We start from the raw sequence: 25,897 nt of genomic DNA, 5'->3' as shown, positions 1-25,897 counted from the left end.
TATAGAAAACGTGGGAGATGTTAGGCTACAGATACACTTGTGTATATTTTATAGAAAACGTGGGAGATGTTAGGCTACAGATACACTTGTGTATATTTTATAGAAAACGTGGGAGATGTTAGGCTACAGATACACTTGTGTATATTTTATAGAAAACGTGGGAGATGTTAGGCTACAGATACACTTGTGTATATTTTATAGAAAACGTGGGAGATGTTAGGCTACAGATACACTTGTGTATATTTTATAGAAAACGTCAATTGAGGATGACTATTGCATTCCCAGACATTGCTATGGTCTTCCAAGTTGCGGGTCCCACACCCGTTGCTGGGCCAGAGTCGAGATGAGCTGCACCTCGCCTCGTGTATGGCGAAGGAGTATGGCAGTAGTAGCGGACGCTAACCTTGGTTCTGGTCGTAATGATGGACTGCAATGACGCTCTTTTAAGAGTCCATGAAATGACGGTGGCCCAACGTAGTTAACTCCCCCAGAGAACGTTACTCATGGCCTTTCTCTGGGGTGGAGAGGTTGGGTGTGTGTGTGTTGTGTCAGTGGTCATCGTCAGAAAGAGGGATGACAGTCTCCTACAACTCATAACCTTGTGGGATGAGCTCACAACCCTCTGGAATGAAGTCAACTCAAAAAAAAAAAGAAACTCACTCAAGCGAAAGACCTTACGAACTCTCGAAGTGTGAGCAGAAAGTGGCGTGAACTTCCCGGAAGAAAATTGTGAATATTTCCTTTTGAAAACTATTTATTCCACATGAAACAAGACAACTGATGAATGTGAATGAAATCGCATGGTCAAATTATGTTGGCTTCAGCAAGACGTCAAAAGCCTCGCCAACAGGGTTGACCCTGATTTTTTAACTTTATTTTTGACCACATTGTCTAATTATACGAAAACTGTTGAAAAGAATAAAAAATACGTTCATTCCCGCCATGCCTCTCACGCAAAGCAACTTGTTTTACCTCGGAATTAATGATGCAATTATACTGTTTTTATATATTTCATAATACCGATGAACACGCCTAGAAATACTGCCGCTTGGCTCCCCATACGTACACAAGACACACAGACAGACAGAATGATGATAACGTGGGACACTATGTAGAATGCAGTGGATCATCTTCCCATGACTTGAAGATGGGAGGCGAAGATCACATGGGACTCGCCCACTCTGAACCTAGGACGGGTTGTCGACATACTGACGACCCGTTTTCGGAATCTTGTGGAGGAAAACGAATGTTGAGTTCATGTAATAATATGGCCCGTTCCACATCTCCGATTTCCCCCAACCCCCCATTCCTCTCTCTTCCTTCGGGAGAAAAAAAAGTAAATATAGATATTATTAAAGCAAATATATATATATATATATATATATATATATATATATATATATATATATATATATATATGGGAATAAAGGCAGACAGTATGAATTATGTACATGTGTACATATGTATATGTCTGTGTGTATATATATGTGTACATTGAGATGTGTAGGTATGTATATTTGCGTGTGTGGACGTGTATGTATATACATTGTGTATGTGGGTGGGTTGGGCCATTTCTTTCGTCTGTTTCCTTGCGCTACCTCGCAAACGCGACAGCGACAAAGCAAAATAAATGAATATAAATAAATATATGATTTAACAGTGGCAGCAAATGGAAGTGGTTGAGGGAGCTGGCCGTGTGGGTTGTGACAGTTGGATGTAGTTACGATCCACTAAACCCATTTAGTGGATGATGACTATGTGGCAACACTATCCCAGGGAGAGTGTTATATGTGCCTTAGTGTTTACTTCTGATGACCAGTTCATGTTGCACACTGTCCTCGTCTGAGGCACAGCAATATATGTTGTGGCAACACTGTCCACGTGCGAGGGACGGTAGCAGTACGTGGCAACACTGTCCCCGTGTGAAGAACAGCCCATATGTGGCACCATTGTGTTCTTCCATGGCCTGTTCACGCCGTTGTCTCCATGACGAAGCATGCGTCTTGGAACGCTGCGAGCCGCGCCTTTGTTGATACACACAACCCTCTTTAGGGAGGTTCCTTCCTCTTGTGATGGACCGCAGGTTTGATAGTGGCGACTGGAAGGCGGACGTGGAGATGCGAGGGGATCCTTTTTGCTGAAGGTGGATCTATTCTAAGCGTCCTATGTCATCAGGAAAGGGTGTTAGTCGGTACGAAATGGGGGGGAAAAGAAAAGTAAGTGGGTTTATCTAAATCGCAAAGCAAAAATGTGGAGTTGATATTCTCATAAGCAAGAATGTAGAGTTGATATTCCCATAAGCAAAAATGTAGTTAATATTCCCATAGGCAAAATTGTAGAGTTAATATTCTCATAAGCAAGAATGTAGATTTGATATTCCCATAAGCAAAAAATGTAGTTAATATTCCCATAGGCAAAAATGTAGAGTTGATATTCCCATAAGCAAAAAATGTAGTTAATATTCCCATAGGCAAAAATGTAGAGTTGATATTCCCATAAGCAAAAAATGTAGAGTTGATATTCCCATAAGCAAAAAATGTAGAGTTGATATTCTCGTAAGCAAAAATATAATTGATATTTCCATCAGATTTCGTAGTGCTACAGTAGTTCAGGAGGTGTTGCTGTTTGCTTTTAGTTTGATTCAAGTTGGAGGAAACATCTTGAGTGACGTCTTGGAGGTAGTGAGACATGGGATGAATTTTCTGTTTTTTTAGAACACTATGGAAAATGATTGGCTCGTGTTTTGTGGGTCAGGACGAGAACAGAGGAATTACCATGAATATGAGAAGACTCGTTACCTTTGTGACTATGGTGTGCATTTGTTTGTGTCGGGGGTTTTATTGATCAATACTCACTAGACGTCTGTTGCTGTTTGAAATTGTAGTTGAAATCGTTCACTACATGTGTGTGTGTGTGTGTGTGGGTTCTTGGTTATCTTTCATCTTAAGAGTTTGTTACGAGCGTCTTTCTGTCTGTCTGTCTGTCTGTGTGTGGGTTCTTGGTTATCTTTCATCTTAACACTTTGTTACGAGCGTCTGTCTGTCTGTCTGTGGGTTCTTGGTTATCTTTCATCTTAACACTTTGTTACGAGCGTCTGTCTGTCTGTCTGTTGAAGTGGGTTGGGAGGGACAGGAGCCAGAAGTGTTGCAAACTTGCCACATTTTTTTTTCATTTTTGTTTCGTAGAGTAATTGTTTGGTGATGACCCGGTTTTTTTTTTTTTATATTGTTTGGTGCAGCAGCCAGGTCTTGTGGTGTCTGCTTGGTACATATTATATATATATATTTCTCCTGTTAACTTGTGTGTTCTGTTGTGTATATTGGTGTTGCCTTTGGGTATTTCATGATTTATCTTCTTGGAGGCAATAGTGTAATTTGTGTGTATGTATGTATGTATGTATGTATGGTATGTATGTATGTATTGATGAAATAATTGTCACCCGTTTGGCCGGCTATATTCCTGAAAAGTGTCTATTATATTTGATGCGGGATTATTTTTATGAATTTACTGTTGACATTCGTAAGAGGCCCTTAAAAGCACAACAGTTATGGAAGACTTAGAGATATACACATATACGAAAATAGATTTTGCACTTTTATGTGTGATATATCGTGTGAATACTGGTTAACTGGCCTTGATTTTTCAAGAAACAAGCAATAAAACAATTAACCCAGAAGTGTAGCTATTGCGTGTCTGATGAACTTTATTAAGTATTTCTTCTTTACTTGGAAACCCCTTCACCTAAACGAACGCTCAGTCAAGATTTTGAGTGCCTTTGTGCCCCCGTAGTGCTTCGGAGACGTGGCTGAAGATGGCTGAACTCTGCCTCTGAGGATGAAGTAGTTGCGTCGTCCGCCCCGGGGCGGGCCCTTCCTGCAACACCGACCTTCCTTTGACGCCGATAATGGAACCGTGCAGCTATGGCGGAGGACCTGTGCGTCGTCGGTGTCGTGACGATAGTTTCCGTAGTGGTCGGTCTTGATGATAGGGAAGTTTTAGGTGTCATCGTAAGCTGTGCTGGCGGTAGTCAGGGCTAAATGGAAGACCCTTAGTACGAACCCCACATATTTGTTGGAAACATTTCACACTTGTTACAAACCAAGAAAACTTGTAAACCCCACACACTTGTAAACTCCTCTTACTTTTTATGAACCCAGAACTGTTGTAAACCCCACACACTTGTAAACTCCGCTTACTTTTTATGAACCCAGAACTGTTGTAAACCCCACACTTGTAAACCACACTTTAAACACCACACGCTTGTTCTAAACCCCACACTTGTTTAAACCAATGATGGAGCTGAGGAACCATTCTTCTAGTCAGTGCAACGATTATTATTTTTAACATGTTTAAACAAGGTACAAGAATTGCGTCCTTGTCCTCACAATACACATGTATACTTCTGGCAGTAAGATCCTTACCCGTCAGTCCTATGTCATACATTACACTCTTTGCATGGTACTTAGTGAATACAGCCAGTTGAATTGTCCGGTGAGTTCTTGATTGAAATACTCTTAAAAGTTTTGCTATTGCTGAGGGCTGCGATCACAGTTAAGGCTTATGGTTGATGGGAAACTGGAGAGAAATAGTAATGAGCGGACGAATGACTCCTCATCAGCAGATCTTGTTCAAAAGAGTCAATTTTATTTGGAAGAGATAGGCGAGCACCGTTTAGGTTTATCTCGAAACAAATAGATTATTATGATTGCGACACTTGTCTGTCTCTTCTTTATATATATGTATATAATGTGGAGGCTCCAGTCACAGATAAAATTTTACGTTGGACTAGGCTTGAAATGTGAAAGAGGTTAAAGAGGGAGAAATAAAAGTTGAAAATTCGTCGCTTCTAAACGGACAAATAGGTAATAGATGTTAGGGAAGACATGAGAAGCTCTAAAGATGAGTCGTGTAGGGAAAGAAACAGACGGACATCGCCACAGCCTAACCTGGCCCTTACGTTGCCACTGCCACGATTGTCACTTGAAGCAGTAACTCGTCATATATTACGTGGTCCACTTAATGTCTCCATACATATGTTTGTGATACATATGCTTGCTTGCTTGAGTGTGCATTTAGGATGATTTTTCCCCACGTCTGCTGTATGTTTTGAGTGATACAGAAGAGCTTTGTTTAGGTGGGACACCATGGTTAAGTGAGACACTTTGCTAGCGTGGGACACTCTGGTTAAGTAGGACACTTTGCTTTGTTTGGGACTCTTTGCTTGGGTGCGACACACTGGTTAGGTGGGACACTTTGCTTGGGTGGAACCCTTTTAGCTGGGACACTAAGGTAAGATGAACACTTTGGTTAAGTGGCACACCTTTGTTGCGTTAGACGCATTGAGTAAGTGAGAGACCCTTTGGTTAAATCACACACTTCATCTATATAGGACGCTTTAGGTCGATGGAACTTTTGATAGCATGACACTTTGGTTGGTTGGAATAATTTGGCTAGATGGGAGTACACTTCTGTTAAATGGAGAAACTTTTTTTTATCTAGATGGAGCACTTTGATTAGATAGTCACTTTAGTTAGACGAAACACTAGTTTGATGAAACCGTGTGATGAAGTCAAGACACACTTTATTAGGCCAGACGCTTTAGTTAGACAAGACTTCTGTGAGGCGAAACACGTTACATAGTTCAAACATTGTTGAGACTATTACCTCCCTGACATCAGAGGCCAGCAAACTCCCCTGGGTACAGAGTTAATCCTATCATAGGTTCGGTTGTGCTCGGAATGGCTCGTGGTAATCCTCTTAGACCCCCTGTGTCTGTAGCTCGTGTCTTTGTCTAGAGTAGACCTCGTCCCTTGTGACGGACCACCCTCTGGCGCTGGCATGGATCATGTGCTTGTCGTCTGTGCCCATGCAAGCCATTTCCTGACAACTGTGGTTCGTACACGCTGCCACACTACACACTCCAGCCTTCACGCTGCCACACCTCACGCTACACACTCCAGGCTTCACGCTGCCACACCTCACGCTACAACACTCCAGGCTTCACGCTGCCACACCTCACGCTACACACTCCAGGCTTCACGCTGCCACACTTCACTCCAGACTTTAAGAGATCACCATTCCAGACTCCAGCACATTTCCAGACTCCCGCTATTCCAGGCATCCACCGATGCAGACCCTCCTGTTCGAGACCCACAGTTCCAGACTCACAGATCCTGACCCCACAGATCCAGACCCCACAGGTCCAGATCTCACAGTTCCAGATCCAGTCTTTCCAGGGCGTCATCCCAGGAGCCATTAGCCTGGCATGTTGGTGCGGAGCCTCCATAATACACTGGGAACGCATTTTATTCACACACACTTTCTCTGGAGTGTAAGCTGGGGCCTCTCTCTCTCTCTCCCTGGAGAATGGGGACGACGGGGGTGTGGGGGAGGTTAGGCGGGAATGCGTTCCCCAGAGAGTTCATGATAATGCTATTTCACTGTGACCTCCACTCCTCACCATAATAAGATGGGAGGCCGTGTCTTACCGTATCCTGGCAGCCTCTTGTCTTCCAGCCAGGTTGACAGTCGACTCTTGCCCTCAGCCCTCAACCGTTGTCACTTCTATCAACAACGTCCCTGCCTTTACCACCAACACTTCCAGCGTTGCCACCATTGCCAACACCCCCCCGTTACCACCGTCGCTCCCTCACCGCATCAGGACTTCTCCGACCACCGCTGCCAGCCAGCACCAGTTGGCTGGTCGTGGTCCTGAGGTCATTATGCCAGGAGGAGAGACAAAGTGTCCTTGTGTGGACATGAAGATGACGTCTCGTTAACCTTACGATTTTGTGTAAACTTGCACCGTCGTCGTAATCACCTGGTGATCAGAGATGACGGGAAGGATTTTCCCCGTTACTTATTCATCTCTCATCTTTCTTACCATATAGAGCAGCGATACCCATTCGTCTACCACGAGTGGGCGAGAGAGAATGGTCAAATATGAGATATATTACCCATATAAAGAAGGTTTCAAATGAGTACACCTTTTATAAAAAAGATATCACTCAAATATTACTATAGATCGCACGTTTTGCGTAGCATTGCGAAAAAAAAACAAAATATTAAAAACACCCAACTGATGGACATGAAATGTAACACACTGTTACATCTGAATTACATTATGATGAAAGGTTAATCAGGTTCAAAGACGAACATAATTACATTTGAAAATGAAAATTACGAAGTCATTAGCACATAACATACCTCACATTATCAAAATGAAAAGAGTTATTACAATTATATACAGAGGATCTTTCATTATGAAACACTCCGAGCCCGTTGTCATAAAATCAAGATTGTGATAAACATAAAAGTATAACACATTGTCAAGTACCTATTTACCTTGAATTTAATGTTATGAAAAAGTAATAAGAAATCACATTACCCAGATATAAATCTAATGAAGATTTGATACTACAAATATAACCAGTGGAAAATACACAGTTGATGCGTGTAACCAGTGGAAAATACACAGTTGATGAGTATAACCAGTGGAAAATACACAGTTGATGAGTATAACCAGTGGAAAATACACAGTTGATGAGTATAACCAGTGGAAAATACACAGTTTTGATGCGTATAACTCTTCCAGTAACTTCCTCAGGTAATCTTGTAAGATTACGTTTGGTTAACATTGAATATGATGAGTTCATTGTGACACGTAGTCCTAAATCTTACGTAAATGTTCACTGTAAGTCTGGACGTAAACTTTAAACCCTTTTCATTCTTGAGAAAGTTTTCTCTGAGTTTTGTGTGTTGCCATAGACCACGAACAGACGACCCTCAGCGTCACAGATGTTATTTTCTGTATAGTTATGCCTACAGCTGGTCTAAGAGATGAATGAGCTTCAAATGATACATTTTTCCTCTACTCTGCCTTCTATGAACATTTTAAGAGAGATTCTGAAATACTCTTCCTTCCTCGGCATGTATTTTTGGCGGTCACTGGATCCTTTCTCGACACACCCGCTCCTGAAGGAGGGACCCACTGCTTCGGTCGATCGTGCCATGGGGGAGCTGTGAATCAAGTGTACCTTTTCTGTCAGGTTTCGAGTGAGTTTTTTTCTCTTTTATTTACAACACGAGACGCGTGAAACATGGCCTTCGCCAACTCGCTCCACAGACGCATTTTCCTTCCTCTTAAATCCTTCTTCCCCCCTCAGCAAACATGTCATTAACTCCTCCTTCACCTCAGCATACATGTTCTTCAATCCTTCTTCACCTCAAAATACATATCATTAAATCCTTCGCCTCAACATACATGTCAGACGCCTGTTTACCCCATAATTGTCCACATGTGTGGTGGTATCGCTAAAAAAAAATAGAAGAAAAAATCAATTCATTGTCGGAAAATGACTCTCTCTCTCTCTCTCTCTCTCTCTCTCTCTCTCTCTCTCTCTCTCTCTCTCTCTCAGTAAGAAGGATGTGCGTTTGACGACGAGAATCGGGAAATCGTAAGGGGGACCTTACCTCTGCTGAGCCACCTGACTTGATAAGAATCATTTGCAATCGATTTTGATTTCCCTCAAAAATGTACAGGAAAATTTGAAGTTATTCGAGATGATTTTTTTTACCGACGTGTACGAGTTATGTACACGTGAAGAAAATCGTGATTATATTTTCGCCAGTTATAATTCTGTTATTACAAGTTATTGTGTACTCGCCTTTTCAGATGTCCAGAGTATTTCCTTAAGTGTATAGCTCTGTCATCTGTATGTTCATGTTAATGATGTTAGTGCGTTTGATTCATCGACCTCTCGCTAGGGAGACTGTGACACATCGAATCCATATCTTCATTACGCGATTCTCCATTTTTTTTTTTTTCTTCTGAGATTTGGGGTAACTCAACTCCCTTTCCTTGGGCCTAATTTATGAAACTTTCTCCCCGTGTTTCAGGATCTGAACCCCTGCCGACCATAGACTCGGTGTGTGATGCTGTTGTGTTTGTGTTCCAGGATCTGAACCCCTGCTGACCATAGACTTAGTGTGTGATGCTGTTGTGTTTGTGTTTCAGGATCTGAACCCCTGCCGACCGTAGACTCGGTGTGTGATGCTGATGTGTTTGTGTTTCAGGTTCTGCACCCCATCCCATAGGCTCGGTGTGTGATGCTAGTGTGTTTGTGTTTCAGGTTCTGAACCCCTGCCGACCATAGACTTAGTGTGTGATGCTGTTGTGTTTGTGTTTCAGGATCTGAACCCCTGCTGACCATAGACTCGGTGTGTGATGCTGATGTGTTTGTGTTTCAGGTTCTGCACCATCTTCATCTGCTTGACCCTCAGTGTGCTCTCCACGGTGGACGTGTACGAGAACCAAGCCACCGAGATCCTCTTCTACATAGAGTCCTTCGTCGTCGTCTGGTTCTCGATCGAGTACATCCTCAGGTAAGGTCTCGACTGGTTCTCGATCGAGTACGTCCTCGGATAAGGTCGAGGTGTTCTCGATTTTTTTTTTTGTACTTTTCATTTGTTTGACCAAATATGTTATATACAGGTCAGGCCATTGTTAACAAGTGTTGGTCACGTTGCCTTCGTGTTTCACTATTGACTCGTGTTATTATTTCTCACAACCTCACTGTCACCCCACGCCCGTTTCACTGCCACGCCCCAGCCCACTTCATCGTCACACCCTACCCACTTCATCGTCATAACGTCCCTGTCGCATCCTACCTACTTCACTGTCACACTCAGGCCCCACTTCACTGTAACACCCCTGCCCACTTCACTGTAACACCCCTGTCCACTTCACTGTCACACTCCCTCCCACTTCACTGTTACACCCCTGCTCACTTCACTATCACACCCCTGTCCACTTCACTGTAACACCCTTGCCCACTTCACTGTTACACTCCCTCCCACTTCACTGTTACACTTCCTCCCACTTCACTGTCGTAAGTGTGCCAGCTGCTCTCCCATCTTGATGCATTAACTACCCGGTCCCATTAAGGCTAATGCCTCAACACTGTGTGTGTGATTAGCATGACTTCCCTCAATACTTCCCCTCAAGTTTTAACATTATTATGCAAATCTCTCTCTCTCTCTCTCTCTCTCTCTCTCTCTCTCTCTCTCTGTGGTTATCTTACTCGTCCTTCGCCTCCTGGCTCCCCCACCGACCTCAGTCAAATGCTGTCACCTTCATATGGGAAGGGTCGCCGGAACTGCTGCTGTTCGAAGAGCAGGTCTTGGGGTCATCTCGAACTGGTTCGACCGACCGACACCGCGACCGTTCGAAGCGAGACTTGTGACCGCCAGGTGGGGGCTGGAAGCCGCTTTAGGTCGAAGCAGACGAACTCCAGTTAGGTCTTATAACTTCGATGTGGGGTATCCGAAACTGCTGCTGTTCGAACCATCCATTTTCGAACTTAACTCCAGTTAGGTCTTATAACTTCGATGTGGGGTATCCGAAACTGCTGCTGTTCGAACCATCCATTTTTTGAACTTAACTCCAGTTTGGTCTTATAACTTCGATGTGGGGTATCCGAAACTGCTGCTGTTCGAACCATCCATTTTCGTACTTAACTCCAATTAGGTCTTATAACTTCGATGTGGGGTATCCGAAACTGCCGCTGTTCGAACCATCCATTTTCGAACTGAGGGGGAGTTCCGAAACTGCCCTTGTTCGAAGTAGATCTAGTCATTCGAAGGTGTTGTGGGTCGGAAGTGTACTTCGACTGGTCGCTTCGATTGGTGGAATGATGATGTACACCGGGTTAGGGGAGGAGGTAGACCACAACCTCTTCTGTGTACGACCACACCGATGTACGACCAGGGCCAGACTGGTGTTCGACCACGGGTAGGGGCCCACACCGACGTACGACCACAGCCAGACTATGACCTCCTGCTCCTCCTCCTCACAAATGACCGACCACGCCCACACAGATACCTCAGTTCGACCAGGTTCGACCATGCCACAGGTTAAGATGATGAAAAGGTTGGGTTGTTTTGAAATCTCTGGGTATCTAGTCTGGTTGTGTGTAGGGTGACCTGAAGCCTGGCTGGTCCTGGTAGGCTGGTGGTCCTGAAGCCTGGCTGGTCCTGGTAGGTTGGTCCTGAAGCCTGGTAGGTTGGTCCTGAAGCCTGGCTGGTCCTGATAGGTTGGTCCCTGAAGCCTGGTAGCTCGACCAGGTCGTCCATGTATCCCAGGATAGCTTCTGCTACGGTCGGTCATCGACAGATGGCATTAGCTTCCCATCTGCCTGTCACAACTCCCCAGGTTTTCCCCCTCCCATCTCCCCACTCTTCCCCCAGCCTCCCCTTTTCCCCATCCATCTGCCTCGACATTCTCTCTCTCTCTCTCTCTCTCTCTCTCTCTCTCTCTCTCTCTCTCTCTCTCTCTCTCTCTCTCTCTCTCTCCCTCAACCTTAGCTCGACCTAGCCTATCCTCCCCAACCCACAGTGAAACCCGACCTGTTGCTTCAAGAGCAGAGGCAAGTTGTCGTCATGTGTCCTGATGATGTGTTAAACTCTCTAGCTGCTGTGTTATTTGTCCCGATGATGTGTTAAACTCTCTGGCTGCTGTGTTATGTGTACCGATGATGTGTTAAACTCTCTGGTTGCTGTGTTATGTGTCCTGATGATGTGTTAAACTCTCTGGCTGCTGTGTTATGTGTCCTGATGATGTGTTATACTCTCTGGCTGCTGTGTTATGTGTCCCGATGATGTGTTATACTCTCTGGCTGCTGTGTTATGTGTCCCGATGATGTGTTATACTCTCTGGCTGCTGTGTTATGTTCTGATGATGTGTTAAACTCTCTGGATGCTGTGTTATGTGTTCCTGATGATGTGTTAACTCTGTGACTGCTGTGTTGTGTGCCCTGATGTGTTATACTCTCTGGCTTGATTGGTTCTCAGTGAATGTAGGTTTGCGGCAGGGGTGTGTGATGTCTCCATGGTTGTTTAATTTGTTTATGGATGGGGTTGTTAGGGAGGTGAATGCAAGAGTTTTGGAAAGAGGGGCAAGTATGAAGTCTGTTGTGGATGAGAGAGCTTGGGAATTGAGTCAGTTGTTGTTCGCTGATGATACAGCGCTGATGGCTGATTCATGTAAGAAACTGCAGAAGCTGGTGACTGAGTTTGGTAAAGTGTATGAAAGAAGAAAGTTAAGAGTAAATGTGAATAAGAGCAAGGTAATTAGGTACAGCAGGGTTGAGGGTCAAGTCAATTGGGAGGTAAGTTTGAATGGAGAAAAACTGGAGGAAGTAAAGTGTTTTAGATATCTAGGAGTGGATCTGGCAGCGGATGGAACCGTGGAAGCGGAAGTGAATCATAGGGTGGGGGAGGGGGCGAAAATCCTGGGAGCCTTGAAGAATGTGTGGAAGTCGAGAACATTATCTCGGAAATCAAAAATGGGTATGTTTGAAGGAATAGTGGTTTCAACAATGTTGTATGGTTGCGAGGCGTGGGCTATGGATAGAGTTGTGCGCAGGAGGGTGGATGTGCTGGAAATGAGATGTTTGAGGACAATGTGTGGTGTGAGGTGGTTTGATCGAGTAAGTAATGTAAGGGTAAGAGAGATGTGTGGAAATAAAAACAGCGTGGTTGAGAGAGCAGAAGAGGGTGTTTTGAAATGGTTTGGGCACATGGAGAGAATGAGTGAGGAAAGATTGACCAAGAGGATATATGTGTCGGAGGTGGAGGGAACGAGGAGAAGTGGGAGACCAAATTGGAGGTGGAAAGATGGAGTGAAAAAGATTTTGTCTGATCGGGGCCTGAACATGCAGGAGGGTGAAAGGAGGGCAAGGAATAGAGTGAATTGGATCGATGTGGTATACCGGGGTTGACGTGCTGTCAGTGGATTGAATCAGGGCATGTGAAGCATGGAAAGTTGTGTGGGGCCTGGATGTGGAAAGGGAGCTGTGGTTTCGGGCATTATTGCGTGGCAGCTAGAGACTGAGTGTGAACGAATGGGGCCTTTGTTGTCTTTTCCTAGTGCTACCTCGCACACATGAGGGGGGAGGGGGAAGGTATTCCATGTGTGGCGAGGTGGCGATGGGAGTGAATGGGGGCAGACAGTGTGAAATGTGTGCATGGGTATATATGTATGTGTCTGTGTATGTATATATATGTGTACATTGAGATGTATAGGTATGTATATTTGCGTGTGTGGACGTGTGTGTGTATACATTGTGCATGGGGGTGGGTTGGGCCATTTCTTTCGTCTGTTTCCTTGCGCTAGCTCGCAAACGCGGGAGACAGCGACAAAGCAAAATAAAAAAATAATAATATATATGTATATATACCAGTTGATAGAGGGCTATATTGATACATATAAAGGCATATCATGACCAGTATGCTGACACTAAGGAAATATATGACGTCAGTCGTGATATATGAGAGGAGGAGGAGGAGGAGGGGTCAGTCGTGGGTGGAGGAGAGGTCAGTTGTGGGTGGAGGAGGAGGGGTCAGTCGTGGGTGGAGGAGAGGTCAGTTGTGGGTGGAGGAGGAGGGGTCAGTTGTGGGTTGAGGAGAGGTCAGTCGTGGGTGGGGGATGACGGGTATGTATATAGCAGTTATGACCAGCAGCAGAGGTCACAAGGGGCTCTGCCAATATGACCTGATCCCTGACAAGCGACCGCTACACTTGGATGTATTTCCAGCCTCTTGTATTATTAATGTATTATACAGCAGCAGCCTCGGGTAATTTATTGAGTGTGCGTGAGAGGGATGGGTTAGTGCACACTGTTTGTTGTGGTATAGATGGGTTATGGCGGGATATATATCTTTCATACTGTTCGCCATTTCCCGCGTTAGCGAGGTAGCGTTAAGAACAGAGGACTGGGCCTTTGAGGGAATATCCTCACCTGGCCCCCTTCTCTGTTCCTTCTTTTGGAAAATTAAAAAAGAAATGAGAGGGAAGGATTTCCAGCCACCCGCTCCCTCCCCTTTTAGTCGCCTCCTACGACACGCAGGGAATACGTGGGAAGTATTCTTTCTCCCCTATCCCCAGGGATAATATATATATATATATATATATATATATATATATATATATATATATATATATATATATATATATATATATATATATATACTGCGCTCCAATCAGTAGGATGGAGATGGGCTGCTTTCGAGCAACAAGTCCCTGGACGGAACTTTGCGTTATCCTGACCGGTGTAGCCACAAGAAACCAGAGTCCGGTAACACGGCTTTCAGAAATGTGAATGATAATCTCTGGTGTATCCGGCATTAGAGGAAACGCCTTTAGGATTAATAAGAAAAAAAAACTTCGTCTATTAAAGATGAAAATTAAGGAGAAACCACGATTAATGAAAATAGGTTAATAGAGAGAGAGAGAGAGAGAGAGAGAGAGAGAGAGAGAGAGAGAGATGATAATGTAATACTCAAAAGACCTTCACGATTACTCAGAAAACCTGGATTGATCAAGAGAAAACTTTTGAAAAGACTTCATGATTTGCTCACAAGAGCTTAGTGTGTGTGTTAGTGAGTAATGGTTCATGGCGCGCGCCACACAACAGTACTGTGAGAACAACTTGGCAAATGACATTGTTAGACGAGATTAATGGCGAGTTTGACGTCATCCACAACAGCTAAGGTTAAGGTCTCTGTCCGGGAGAGACTGTATATAACTACCCGGGAGAGACTGTATATAACTGCACGGAAGAGACTGTATATAACTGCCCGGGAGAGACTGTATATAACTGCCCGGAAGAGACTGTATATAACTGCACGGAAGAGACTGTATATAACTGCCCGGGAGAGACTGTATATAACTGCCCGGAAGAGACTGTATATAACCACGGAAGAGACTGTATATAACCACGGAAGAGACTGTATATAACTGCCCGGGAGAGACTGTATATAACTGCCCGGAAGAGACTGTATATAACCACGGAAGAGACTGTATATAACTACCCGGGAGAGACTGTATATAACTACCCGGGAGAGACTGTATATAACTGCACGGAAGAGACTGTATATAACTGCCCGGGAGAGACTGTATATAACTGCCCGGAAGAGACTGTATATAACTGCACGGAAGAGACTGTATATAACTGCCCGGGAGAGACTGTATATAACTGCCCGGAAGAGACTGTATATAACCACGGAAGAGACTGTATATAACCACGGAAGAGACTGTATATAACTGCCCGGGAGAGACTGTATATAACTGCCCGGAAGAGACTGTATATAACCACGGAAGAGACTGTATATAACTGCTCGGGAGAGACTGTATATAACTGCCCGGAAGAGACTGTATATAACCACGGAAGAGACTGTATATAACTGCCCGTGAGAGACTGTATATAACTGCCCGGAAGAGACTGTATATAACCACGGAAGAGACTGTATATAACTGCCCGGGAGAGACTGTATATAACTGCCCGGGAGAGACTGTATATAACTGCCCGGAAGAGACTGTATATAACCACGGAAGAGACTGCATATAACTACCCGGGAGAGACTGTATATAACTGCCCGGGAGAGACTGTATATAACTGCCCGGAAGAGACTGTATATAACCACGGAAGAGACTGTATATAACTGCCCGGGAGAGACTGTATATAACTGCCCGGGAGAGACTGTATATAACTGCCCGGAAGAGACTGTATATAACCACGGAAGAGACTGTATATAACTGCCCGGGAGAGACTGTATATAACCACGGGAGAGACTGTATATAACTGCCCGGGAGAGACTGTATATAACTGCACGGGAGAGACTGTATATGGTAACTGGTTACCGTGGGTACATAGGAAACCTTTGGCAAGAGATCAAGACGCGTTATCGAGACTTGTTCGTCAGCTGTAGAAACCGTACAGAAGTGGTGGATGGTTTTCTACGTTGAAAACCGAAAGTTAATGAACACTTGAAACCAGTGTCACCTGTTTTAATATGATTTTCATCATATTTTAAACAATTTCACCTGTATCGTTGTTTTTATGGTAAACGCTAATTTTTTACGCAAATTCGTATTTTTCTTTTTTTTTTTCATGGCGCCATTTTCGAAATATTTGATGGTCTTGTACTAGGTTCATTATGGCGTCTTTCATCTTTTCTGGCCTATTTTGCCAATGGTCTCTCAGCACATTACTATGTTATCATGTTCGCTTTTCTGTCTTATCTCTTGTCTATCATTTCTTTCTTGTGTTGCATTTTCTTGGTTAACTATTTTCTCTGTTGTCTCCTCTTTCCTTCTCTTTCTATTATCTCCTCTGCTTATCGTATACCTATTATCTCCTGCTATTAGTGTCTGTAATAGCTATTATCTCCTGCTATTAGTGTCTGTAATAGCTATTATCTCCTGCTATTAGTGTCTGTAATAGCTATTATCTCCTGCTATTAGTGTCTGTAATAGCTATTATCTCCTGCTATTAGTATCTGTAATAGCTATTATCTCCTGCTATTAGTGTCTGTAATAGCTATTATCTCCTGCTATTAGTGTCTGTAATAGCTATTATCTCCTGCTATTAGTGTCTGTAATAGCTATTGGCTACTATTTGCCCCTATTACACTTGTGTCAGCCATGGTGCCATTTCCTATTTAACTGGTGGAGCACGACGGTACAAGCCTTGTGTGTGATGACCCGACCTTTGACCTATTCTTCAAGGGTCGGGTCTAAGGTTTTACCATCGTCCTACGCTAAGGGTCGTACCGATGTGCTCAAGGGTCGTTCGTAACGTCGTGCACAAGGGTTGTACCGTCGTGCTCAAGTGTCGGACCGTCGTGCTCAAGGGTCGCACCGTCGTTCTCAAGGGTCGTACCGTCGTGCTCAAGGGTCGTACTGTCGTGCTCAAGGGTCGTACCGTCGTGCTCAAGGGTCGCACCGTCGTGCTAAAGGGTCGTACTGTCGTCCTCAAGGGTCGTACCGTCGTTCTCAAGGGTCGTACCGTCGTGCTCAAGGGTCGTACTGTCGTGCTCAAGGGTCGCACCGTCGTTCTCAAGGGTCGTACCGTCGTGCTCAAGGGTCGTACTGTCGTGCTCAAGGGTCGTACCGTCGTTCTCAAGGGTCGTACCGTCGTGCTCAAGGGTCGTACTGTCGTGCTCAAGGGTCGCACCGTCGTTCTCAAGGGTCGTACCGTCGTTCTCAAGGGTCGTACCGTCGTGCTTAAGGGTCGCACCGTCGTGCTCAAGGGTCGTACTGTCGTGCTCAAGGGTCGCACCGTCGTTCTCAAGGGTCGTACCGTCGTGCTCAAGGGTCGTACCGTCGTGCTTAAGGGTCGCACCGTCGTGCTCAAGGGTCGTACCGTCGTGCTCAAGGGTCTTATCGTCGTGTTCAAGGGTCGTATCGTCGTGCTCAAATGTACCGTCTTGCTCAAGGGTCGCACCGTCGTGCTCAAGGGTCCAGTTGACCTGGACGGGACATTTTGCACCTGTGATGTCCGGCGTTTGATTTACGCTGATTGGATGAGGCTGAGGCGGTGTGGCGTTGCCTGCGAGTACTGTACGAGAGGGAGTCCTACGCTTCGTGTACGTCCTGTCTTGTGCTATTGTACAACTTGATCAAACTTTTGCATACCATCAGCATTGATCTTTTCAACACTCTGATTATTTCTTTCCCTCGCTGGCCTTAGTCCTATAAAAGTACTTCTCTACAACTTCTGTATCAAGTATTCTATGTCATTTCATATTAGGGCGTTTTAGTGCTCCTGTGTCTGTATCTTTCAAAGAAATGTTTACCATCCACGTCGTCAAAGTGGTTTAGACTTGAAGGTTGTGATCTTTTTGCACCCACAACTTCTCAGTTGTTCATGGGAGACAAATCTATTTGGGTAATAACATCTTGCTATAACTAACCTTTCTTAATATTTTGGTAACCTTCCTGTGGGACTTCGCTTTTCGTTGTTTGTGACTTTTTAAAGTCAGGGGTTAGTGAGAGGACAAGAGCAAGGGAAGGAGTAGCACTACTCCTGAAACAGGAGTAGTGGGAGTATGTGATAGAGTGTAAGAAAGTAAACTCGAGATTGACATGGGTAAAACTGAGCGCTAACCAGACTAGAGAAGCATATTGTAGTTTTGGTCTACTAGAAACTGTGATTTGTTTGTCGGGTATTTCTTTATTCCCGTCAGTAAACATGATTGTGATGTATGCCACGACACGGTTGTCCTCGTACACGATTCCAAAGATGGAGTTCTGGCGACAGGTTGGGTACAGTGTAGTTTTGTCCCTCTCACTCGGATTCCTGTAGCTTGTCTTTCTTTCGTACCGTTCGCCATTTCCCGTGTTAGCGAGGTAGCGTTCAGAACAGAGGACTGGGCCTTTGAGGGAATATCCTCACCTGGCCCCCTTCTTTGTTCCTTCTTTTGGAAAATTAAGAAAAAAAAAAGAGAGGGGAGGATTTCCAGCCCCCCGCTCCCTCCCCTTTTAGTCGCCTTCTACGACACGCAGGGAATACGTGGGAAGTATTCTTTCTCCCCTATCCCTATTTCCAATACTCTTGAATTACCTCCCTAACTACCCCATCCATAAACAAATCAAAACAACCCCTGCCGCAAACCTACATTCACTGAGATCCAATCACTTTCCTCTCTTCCTACACGTACACATGCCTTACATCCTCGATAAAAACTTTTCACTGCTTCTAACAACTTGCTTCCCACACCATATATTCTTAATACCTTCCACAGAGCATCTCTATCAACCCTATCATATGCCTTCTCCAGATCCATAAAAGCTACATACAAATCCATCTGTTTTTCTAAGTATTTATCCCATACATTCTTCAAAGCAAACACCTGATCCCCACACATATATGAGCTCCTCCCAATACCATCTCACAAGTGCTGGAGCTGTAGTGTCTCCCAGTGTGTAAACAGTTTCATAAGTCATGCAGTTCCTGGCATATCGTTACGTCTTCCTCTACAACTCGTCCCTCTGAATATGTAGGCGTCATCAGCTGTTCCGTAACTGACAGTTCACTCCGAACGAATTCAGTGAAAAACTCACATTTGTCTCCTGATCTTGTCCACAAGACTCTTTCCCTTTTTTTTTTTTCTTTTATATACTTCGTCCTTTCTCATCTTGTTCCGCTCGTTCCTTCTCCCTTATTGTAGGTTTCACACCACCTCCCACCACCCTCACACAGTGTCCTGGTTCCCGAACTCCGTTTCCCACTTCGTAATACAGTCGAGATCCTTATGCTCTGACTCGTCTTGGAGTCAGAGTTCACCAACGTCATTTTCATCATTCATCATATTTATGTACTCAAACATTACATGATATATTTTTCCAGTTAGTGTATTATGTATTGTTAATTACTCTGTGTGTGTGTGTATATGTGTCTGTGTGTGTGTGTGTGTGTGTGTCTGTGTGTGTGTCTGTTTCTTCTAATACAATTTTGACGTATTTTGTGTAACATTTTTCTTTATATTGATGTATCTTTGGCCTCAGAATTAATTTGTCATGTTTGAAGTTTTACGCATAAGCTAAATTGTTCACGCCTTTGTACGTAATAAGTACGTTATGTTGCCCATTCATGTATCAATATTATCAGTTAGTGATTCACACAAGTTATCAGCCCAGTTGTACCATGAGTCATTCTCTGTGTTCATGATTTAGTGTTGCCGTCTGTGCCATGATTCATCCTCTGTGTTCATAATTTAGTGTTGCCCTCTGTGCCATGAGTCATCCCTCTGTGTTCATGATTTAGTGTTGCCGTTTGTGCCATGTACTCAAGGTCTTGCACACCATGTACGAAGGTTGGGTTATGTATAACGTAACGTTTTCAGGTCACATATGGTATGTTACATGTAATGTGATATGTTAGACCATGTCTTATATAACCAAACTTCCCGAGTACGACAGAACGACCCTTGAAGCCCGACGATAGACGACTCGGGTACGACGTTACGACCCTTGGGTACGACGTTACGACCTTTTGGTACGACGTTACGACCTTTGGGTACGACGTTACGACTCTTGGGTACGACGTTACGCCCCTTGGGCACGTACGTTACGACCCTTGGGTACGACGTTACGACCTTTAGGTATGACGTTACGACCCTTGGGTGCGACGATACGACCCTTGGGCATGACGTTACGACCCTTGGGTACGACGATACGACCCTTGGTTACGACGTTACGACCCTTGGGTACGACGATACGACCCTTGGGTACGACGTTACGACCTTTGGGTACGACGTTACGACCCTTGGGCTCGACGTTACGACCCTTGGGCACGACGTTACGACCCTTGGGCTCGACGTTACGCCCCTTGGGCACGTACGTTATGACCCTTGGGCACGACGTTACGATCTTTGGGTATGACGTTACGACCCTTGGGCACGACGTTACGACCCTTGAGTACGACTTTACGACCCTTGAGCACGACGATACGACCCTTGGGTACGACCCATGGGTCTGATAGCCTGGCCTTTGACCAATGGCCACCCCCCCCCCCCCCACATAAGGGTCGTCTGGTCGTCGTCGTGCACCAGTGGTCGTTGCCACGTCGCCAGTCTGTGTTTAGGTCCGTGTTTGTGTGTACTAATGTGTGTGTGTCTGTGCCCCATCTCCTGCAGGCTGTGGTCGTCAGGATGCCGGTCCCGCTACCAGGGATTTCTGGGTCGCATGAAGTACGCCAAGCGTCCCTTCTGCTGCATAGGTCAGTACCTTGTCTGTGCCGCACCGACCTTGTCTGTACCACACCGACCTTGTCTGTACCACACCAGTCTTGTTTGTACCACACCGACCTTGCTTGTACCACACCGACCTTGTCTGTACCACACCAGTCTTGTTTGTACCACACCGACCTTGCTTGTACCACACCGACCTTGTCTGTACCACACCAGTCTTGTTTGTACCACACCGACCTTGCCTGTACCACACCGACCTTGTCTGTACCACACCAGTCTTGTTTGTACCACACCAGTCTTGTCTGTGCCACACCAACCTTGTTTGTACCACACCAGTCTTGTTTGTACCACACCAGTCTTGTTTGTACCACACCAGTCTTGTCTGTGCCACACCAACCTTGTCTGTGGCACACCAACCTTGTCTGTGGCACACCGACCTTGTCTGTACCACACCGACCTTGTCTGTACCACACCAACCTTGTCTGCACCACACTAACCTTGTCTGTACTACACCAACCTTGTCTGTACTACACCAACCTTGTCTGTACCACACCAACCTTGTCTGCACCACACCAACCTTGTCTGTACCACACCAACCTTGTCTGCACCACACTAACCTTGTCTGCACCACACTAACCTTGTCTGTACCACACCAACCTTGTCTGCACCACACCAACCTTGTCTGTACCACACCAACCTTGTCTGCACCACACCAACCTTGTCTGTACCACACCAACCTTGTCTGCACCACACCAACCTTGTCTGTACCACACCAACCTTGTCTGCACCACACCAACCTTGTCTGTACCACACTAACCTTGTCTGTACCACACTAACCTTGTCTGTACCACACCAACCTTGTCTGCACCACACCAACCTTGTCTGTACCACACCAACCTTGTCTGCACCACACCAACCTTGTCTGTACCACACCAACCTTGTCTGTACCACACCAACCTTGTCTGTACCACACCAACCTTGTCTGTACCACACCAACCTTGTCTGCACCACACTAACCTTGTCTGCACCACACTAACCTTGTCTGTACCACACCAACCTTGTCTGCACCACACTAACCTTGTCTGTACCACACCAACCTTGTCTGTACCACACCACTCTTGTCTGTGCTACATCAACCTTGTCTGTACCACACTAACCTTGTCTGTACCACACCAACCTTGTCTGCGCCACACTAACCTTGTCTATACCACACCAACCTTGTCTGTACCACACCAGTCTTGTCTGTGCTGCACCAACCTTGTCTGTACCACACCAACCTTGTCTGCACCACACCAACCTTGTCTGTACCACACTAACCTTTTCTGCACCACGTTTACTTTGTACTACACCCATTTCTGTTCCACCCCATCTTTTTCTGCACCACAATATCCCAGTCTGTACCACATCGTCCTTGTCTGTACCACGCCGTCCATGCCTGTACTACGCCATCTTTGTACAATGCCATAGCTATCCTTGTCTGTACCACGCTCGCTTTTTCTATGCAACCCTCTCCTTGTCAGTACTACGCCAGCCTTTTCTGTACCACACTAGATTTGTCTTCACTCTACCCCAATTTTCTTCCTATCACGCCAGCCTTTTTCTGTACCACATCATCCTAGTGTGTACCATGCCATACTTTTTTTTACACCACACCATTTTCATGACGCGTCATCGCTGCCCTTGTCTGTAGCACGCCATCGATATCCTTGTCTGAACATTGTCTGTATCCACGCCTGTACCACGCCAACTTTGTCTTTGCCACGCCAGCCTTACCTGTACCACGCCATGTTTTTTTTTTCCCATGCCAGTCTTTTCCTTGTCTGTGTCACGCTGTCCATGTCTGTACCACGCCTGGTGTGGTACAGACATGGCTGGCGTAACACGGACGAGCCGAGCGTGGTACAGACAAGGGTGGCGTAGCACAGACAAGCCTGGTGTGCTACGCCAGCCTTGTCTGTACCACGCCAGGCTCGTCTGTGTTAACGCCAGTCTTGTCTGTACCACGCCAGGCTCGTCTGTATTACGCCAGCCTTGTCTGTACCACGCCAGCCTTGTCTGTACCACTCCAGGCTCGTTTGTGCCACGCCAGCGTTGTCTGTACCACGCCAGGCTTGTCTGTGCTACGCCAGCTTTGTCTGTACCACGCCAGGCTTGTCTGTGATACGCCAGCCTTGTCTGTACCACGCCAGGCTTGTCTGTACCACGCCAGCCTTGTCTGTACCACTCCAGGCTTGTCTGTGCTACGCCAGCTTTGTCTGTACCACGCCAGCCTTGTCTGTACCACGCCAGGCTTGTCTGTACCACGCCAGGCTTGTCTGTACCACGCCAGCCTTGTCTGTACCACTCCAGGCTTGTCTGTACCACGCCAGTCTTGTCTGTACCACGCCAGTCTTGTCTGTACCACGCCAGCCTTGTCTGTACCACGCCAGCCTTGTCTGTACCACACCAGGCTTGTCTGTACCACGCCAGTCTTGTCTGTACCACGCCAGTCTTGTCTTTACCACGCCAGTCTTGTCTTTACCACGCCAGGCTCGTCTGTGTTACGCCAGCCTTGTCTGTACCATACCAGGCTTGTCTGTACCACGCCAGTCATGTCTGTACCACGCCAGTCTTGTCTTTACCACGCCAGGCTCGTCTGTGTTACGCCAGCCTTGTCTGTACCACGCCAGGCTTGTCTGTGCTACGCCAGCCTTGTATGTACGATGCCCCATTTATTTTTTCAACATTGTGTCTGTATGGAAGATCTCCTATTTACACTGTACATATATTTGTACACATGTCTGTATCAGTGTGTAAATATTTGTACACATGTCTGTATCATTGTGTAAATATTCGTACACATGTCTGTATCAGTGTGTAAATATTCGTACACGTCTGTATCAGTGTGTAAATATTCGTACACATGTCTGTATCAGTGTGTAAATATGTGTACACGTCTGTATCAGTGTGTAAATATTTGTACACATGTCTGTATCTGTGTAAATATGTGTACACATGTCTGTATCAGTGTGTAAATATTCGTACACGTCTGTATCAGTGTAAATATTTGTACACATGTCTGTATCAGTGTGTAAATATTCGTACACATGTCTGTATCAGTGTGTAAATATTCGTACACATGTCTGTATCAGTGTGTAAATATGTGTACACATGTCTGTATCAGTGTGTAAATATGTGTACACATGTCTGTATCAGTGTGTAAATATGTGTACACATGTCTGTATCAGTGTGTAAATATTTGTACACATGTCTGTATCAGTGTGTAAATATTTGTACACATGTCTGTATCAGTGTGTAAATATTCGTACACATGTCTGTATCAGTGTGTAAATATTCGTACACATGTCTGTATCAGTGTGTAAATATTTGTACACATGTCTGTATCAGTGTGTAAATATTTGTACACATGTCTGTATCAGTGTGTAAATATTTGTACACATGTCTGTATCAGTGTGTAAATATGTGTACACATGTCTGTATCAGTGTGTAAATATGTGTACACATGTCTGTATCAGTGTAAATATTTGTACACATGTCTGTATCAGTGTGTAAATATTTGTACACATGTCTGTATCAGTGTGTAAATATTTGTACACATGTCTGTATCAGTGTGTAAATATGTGTACACATGTCTGTATCATTGTGTAAATATTCGTACACATGTCTGTATCATTGTGTAAATATTCGTACACATGTCTGTATCAGTGTGTAAATATGTGTACACATGTCTGTATCAGTGTGTAAATATGTGTACACATGTCTGTATCTGTGTAAATATGTGTACACATGTCTGTATCAGTGTGTAAATATGTGTACACATGTCTGTATCTGTGTAAATATGTGTACACATGTCTGTATCAGTGTGTAAATATGTGTACACATGTCTGTATCTGTGTAAATATGTGTACACATGTCTGTATCTGTGTAAATATGTGTACACATGTCTGTATCAGTGTGTAAATATGTGTACACATGTCTGTATCTGTGTAAATATGTGTACACATGTCTGTATCATTGTGTAAATATTCGTACACATGTCTGTATCAGTGTGTAAATATGTGTACACATGTCTGTATCAGTGTGTAAATATGTGTACACATGTCTGTATCAGTGTGTAAATATGTGTACACATGTCTGTATCAGTGTGTAAATATTTGTACACATGTCTGTATCAGTGTGTAAATATTCGTACACATGTCTGTATCAGTGTGTAAATATGTGTACACATGTCTGTATCAGTGTGTAAATATTTGTACACATGTCTGTATCTGTGTAAATATGTGTACACATGTCTGTATCTGTGTAAATATGTGTACACATGTCTGTATCAGTGTGTAAATATGTGTACACATGTCTGTATCAGTGTGTAAATATTTGTACACATGTCTCTATCAGTGTGTAAATATGTGTACACATGTCTGTATCTGTGTAAATATGTGTACACATGTCTGTATCAGTGTGTAAATATTTGTACACATGTCTGTATCATTGTGTAAATATTCGTACACATGTCTGTATCAGTGTGTAAATATTCGTACACATGTCTGTATCAGTGTGTAAATATTCGTACACATGTCTGTATCTGTGTAAATATGTGTACACATGTCTGTATCATTGTGTAAATATTCGTACACATGTCTGTATCAGTGTGTAAATATGTGTACACATGTCTGTATCAGTGTGTAAATATTTGTACACATGTCTGTATCAGTGTGTAAATATTCGTACACATGTCTGTATCAGTGTGTAAATATGTGTACACATGTCTGTATCTGTGTAAATATGTGTACACATGTCTGTATCAGTGTGTAAATATTTGTACACATGTCTGTATCAGTGTGTAAATATTTGTACACATGTCTGTATCAGTGTGTAAATATTCGTACACATGTCTGTATCAGTGTGTAAATATGTGTACACATGTCTCTATCAGTGTGTAAATATTTGTACACATGTCTCTATCAGTGTGTAAATATTTGTACACATGTCTGTATCAGTGTGTAAATATTCGTACACATGTCTGTATCATTGTGTAAATATTCGTACACATGTCTGTATCAGTGTGTAAATATTTGTACACATGTCTGTATCATTGTGTAAATATTCGTACACATGTCTGTATCAGTGTGTAAATATTCGTACACATGTCTGTATCAGTGTGTAAATATTTGTACACATGTCTGTATCATTGTGTAAATATTCGTACACATGTCTGTATCAGTGTGTAAATATTTGTACACATGTCTCTATCAGTGTGTAAATATGTGTACACATGTCTGTATCTGTGTAAATATGTGACACATGATTTTTTTTTTACTGACCTACATTGATGGTACCTAGTGACCTGGCCCGTCTTGATGGTTAC

General features: G+C 44.3%; 1 protein-coding gene across 1 annotated transcript in view; it reads left to right on the top strand.

Annotated features, from left to right (window-relative positions):
* Positions 1-25,897, top strand: part of LOC139749182 (potassium voltage-gated channel subfamily KQT member 1-like) — a 953,229-nt gene that overhangs the window by 526,737 nt on the left and 400,595 nt on the right. The window contains 2 exon segments of the mRNA XM_071662846.1: positions 9,250-9,384; positions 20,479-20,561. Of these exon segments, the coding sequence (XP_071518947.1) occupies positions 9,250-9,384; positions 20,479-20,561 (218 nt within the window).

This window comes from Panulirus ornatus, chromosome 6, assembly GCF_036320965.1.
Source record: "Panulirus ornatus isolate Po-2019 chromosome 6, ASM3632096v1, whole genome shotgun sequence".
Lineage (NCBI taxonomy): Eukaryota > Metazoa > Arthropoda > Malacostraca > Decapoda > Palinuridae > Panulirus > Panulirus ornatus.
This window is presented reverse-complemented; position numbering and strand designations above follow the sequence as displayed.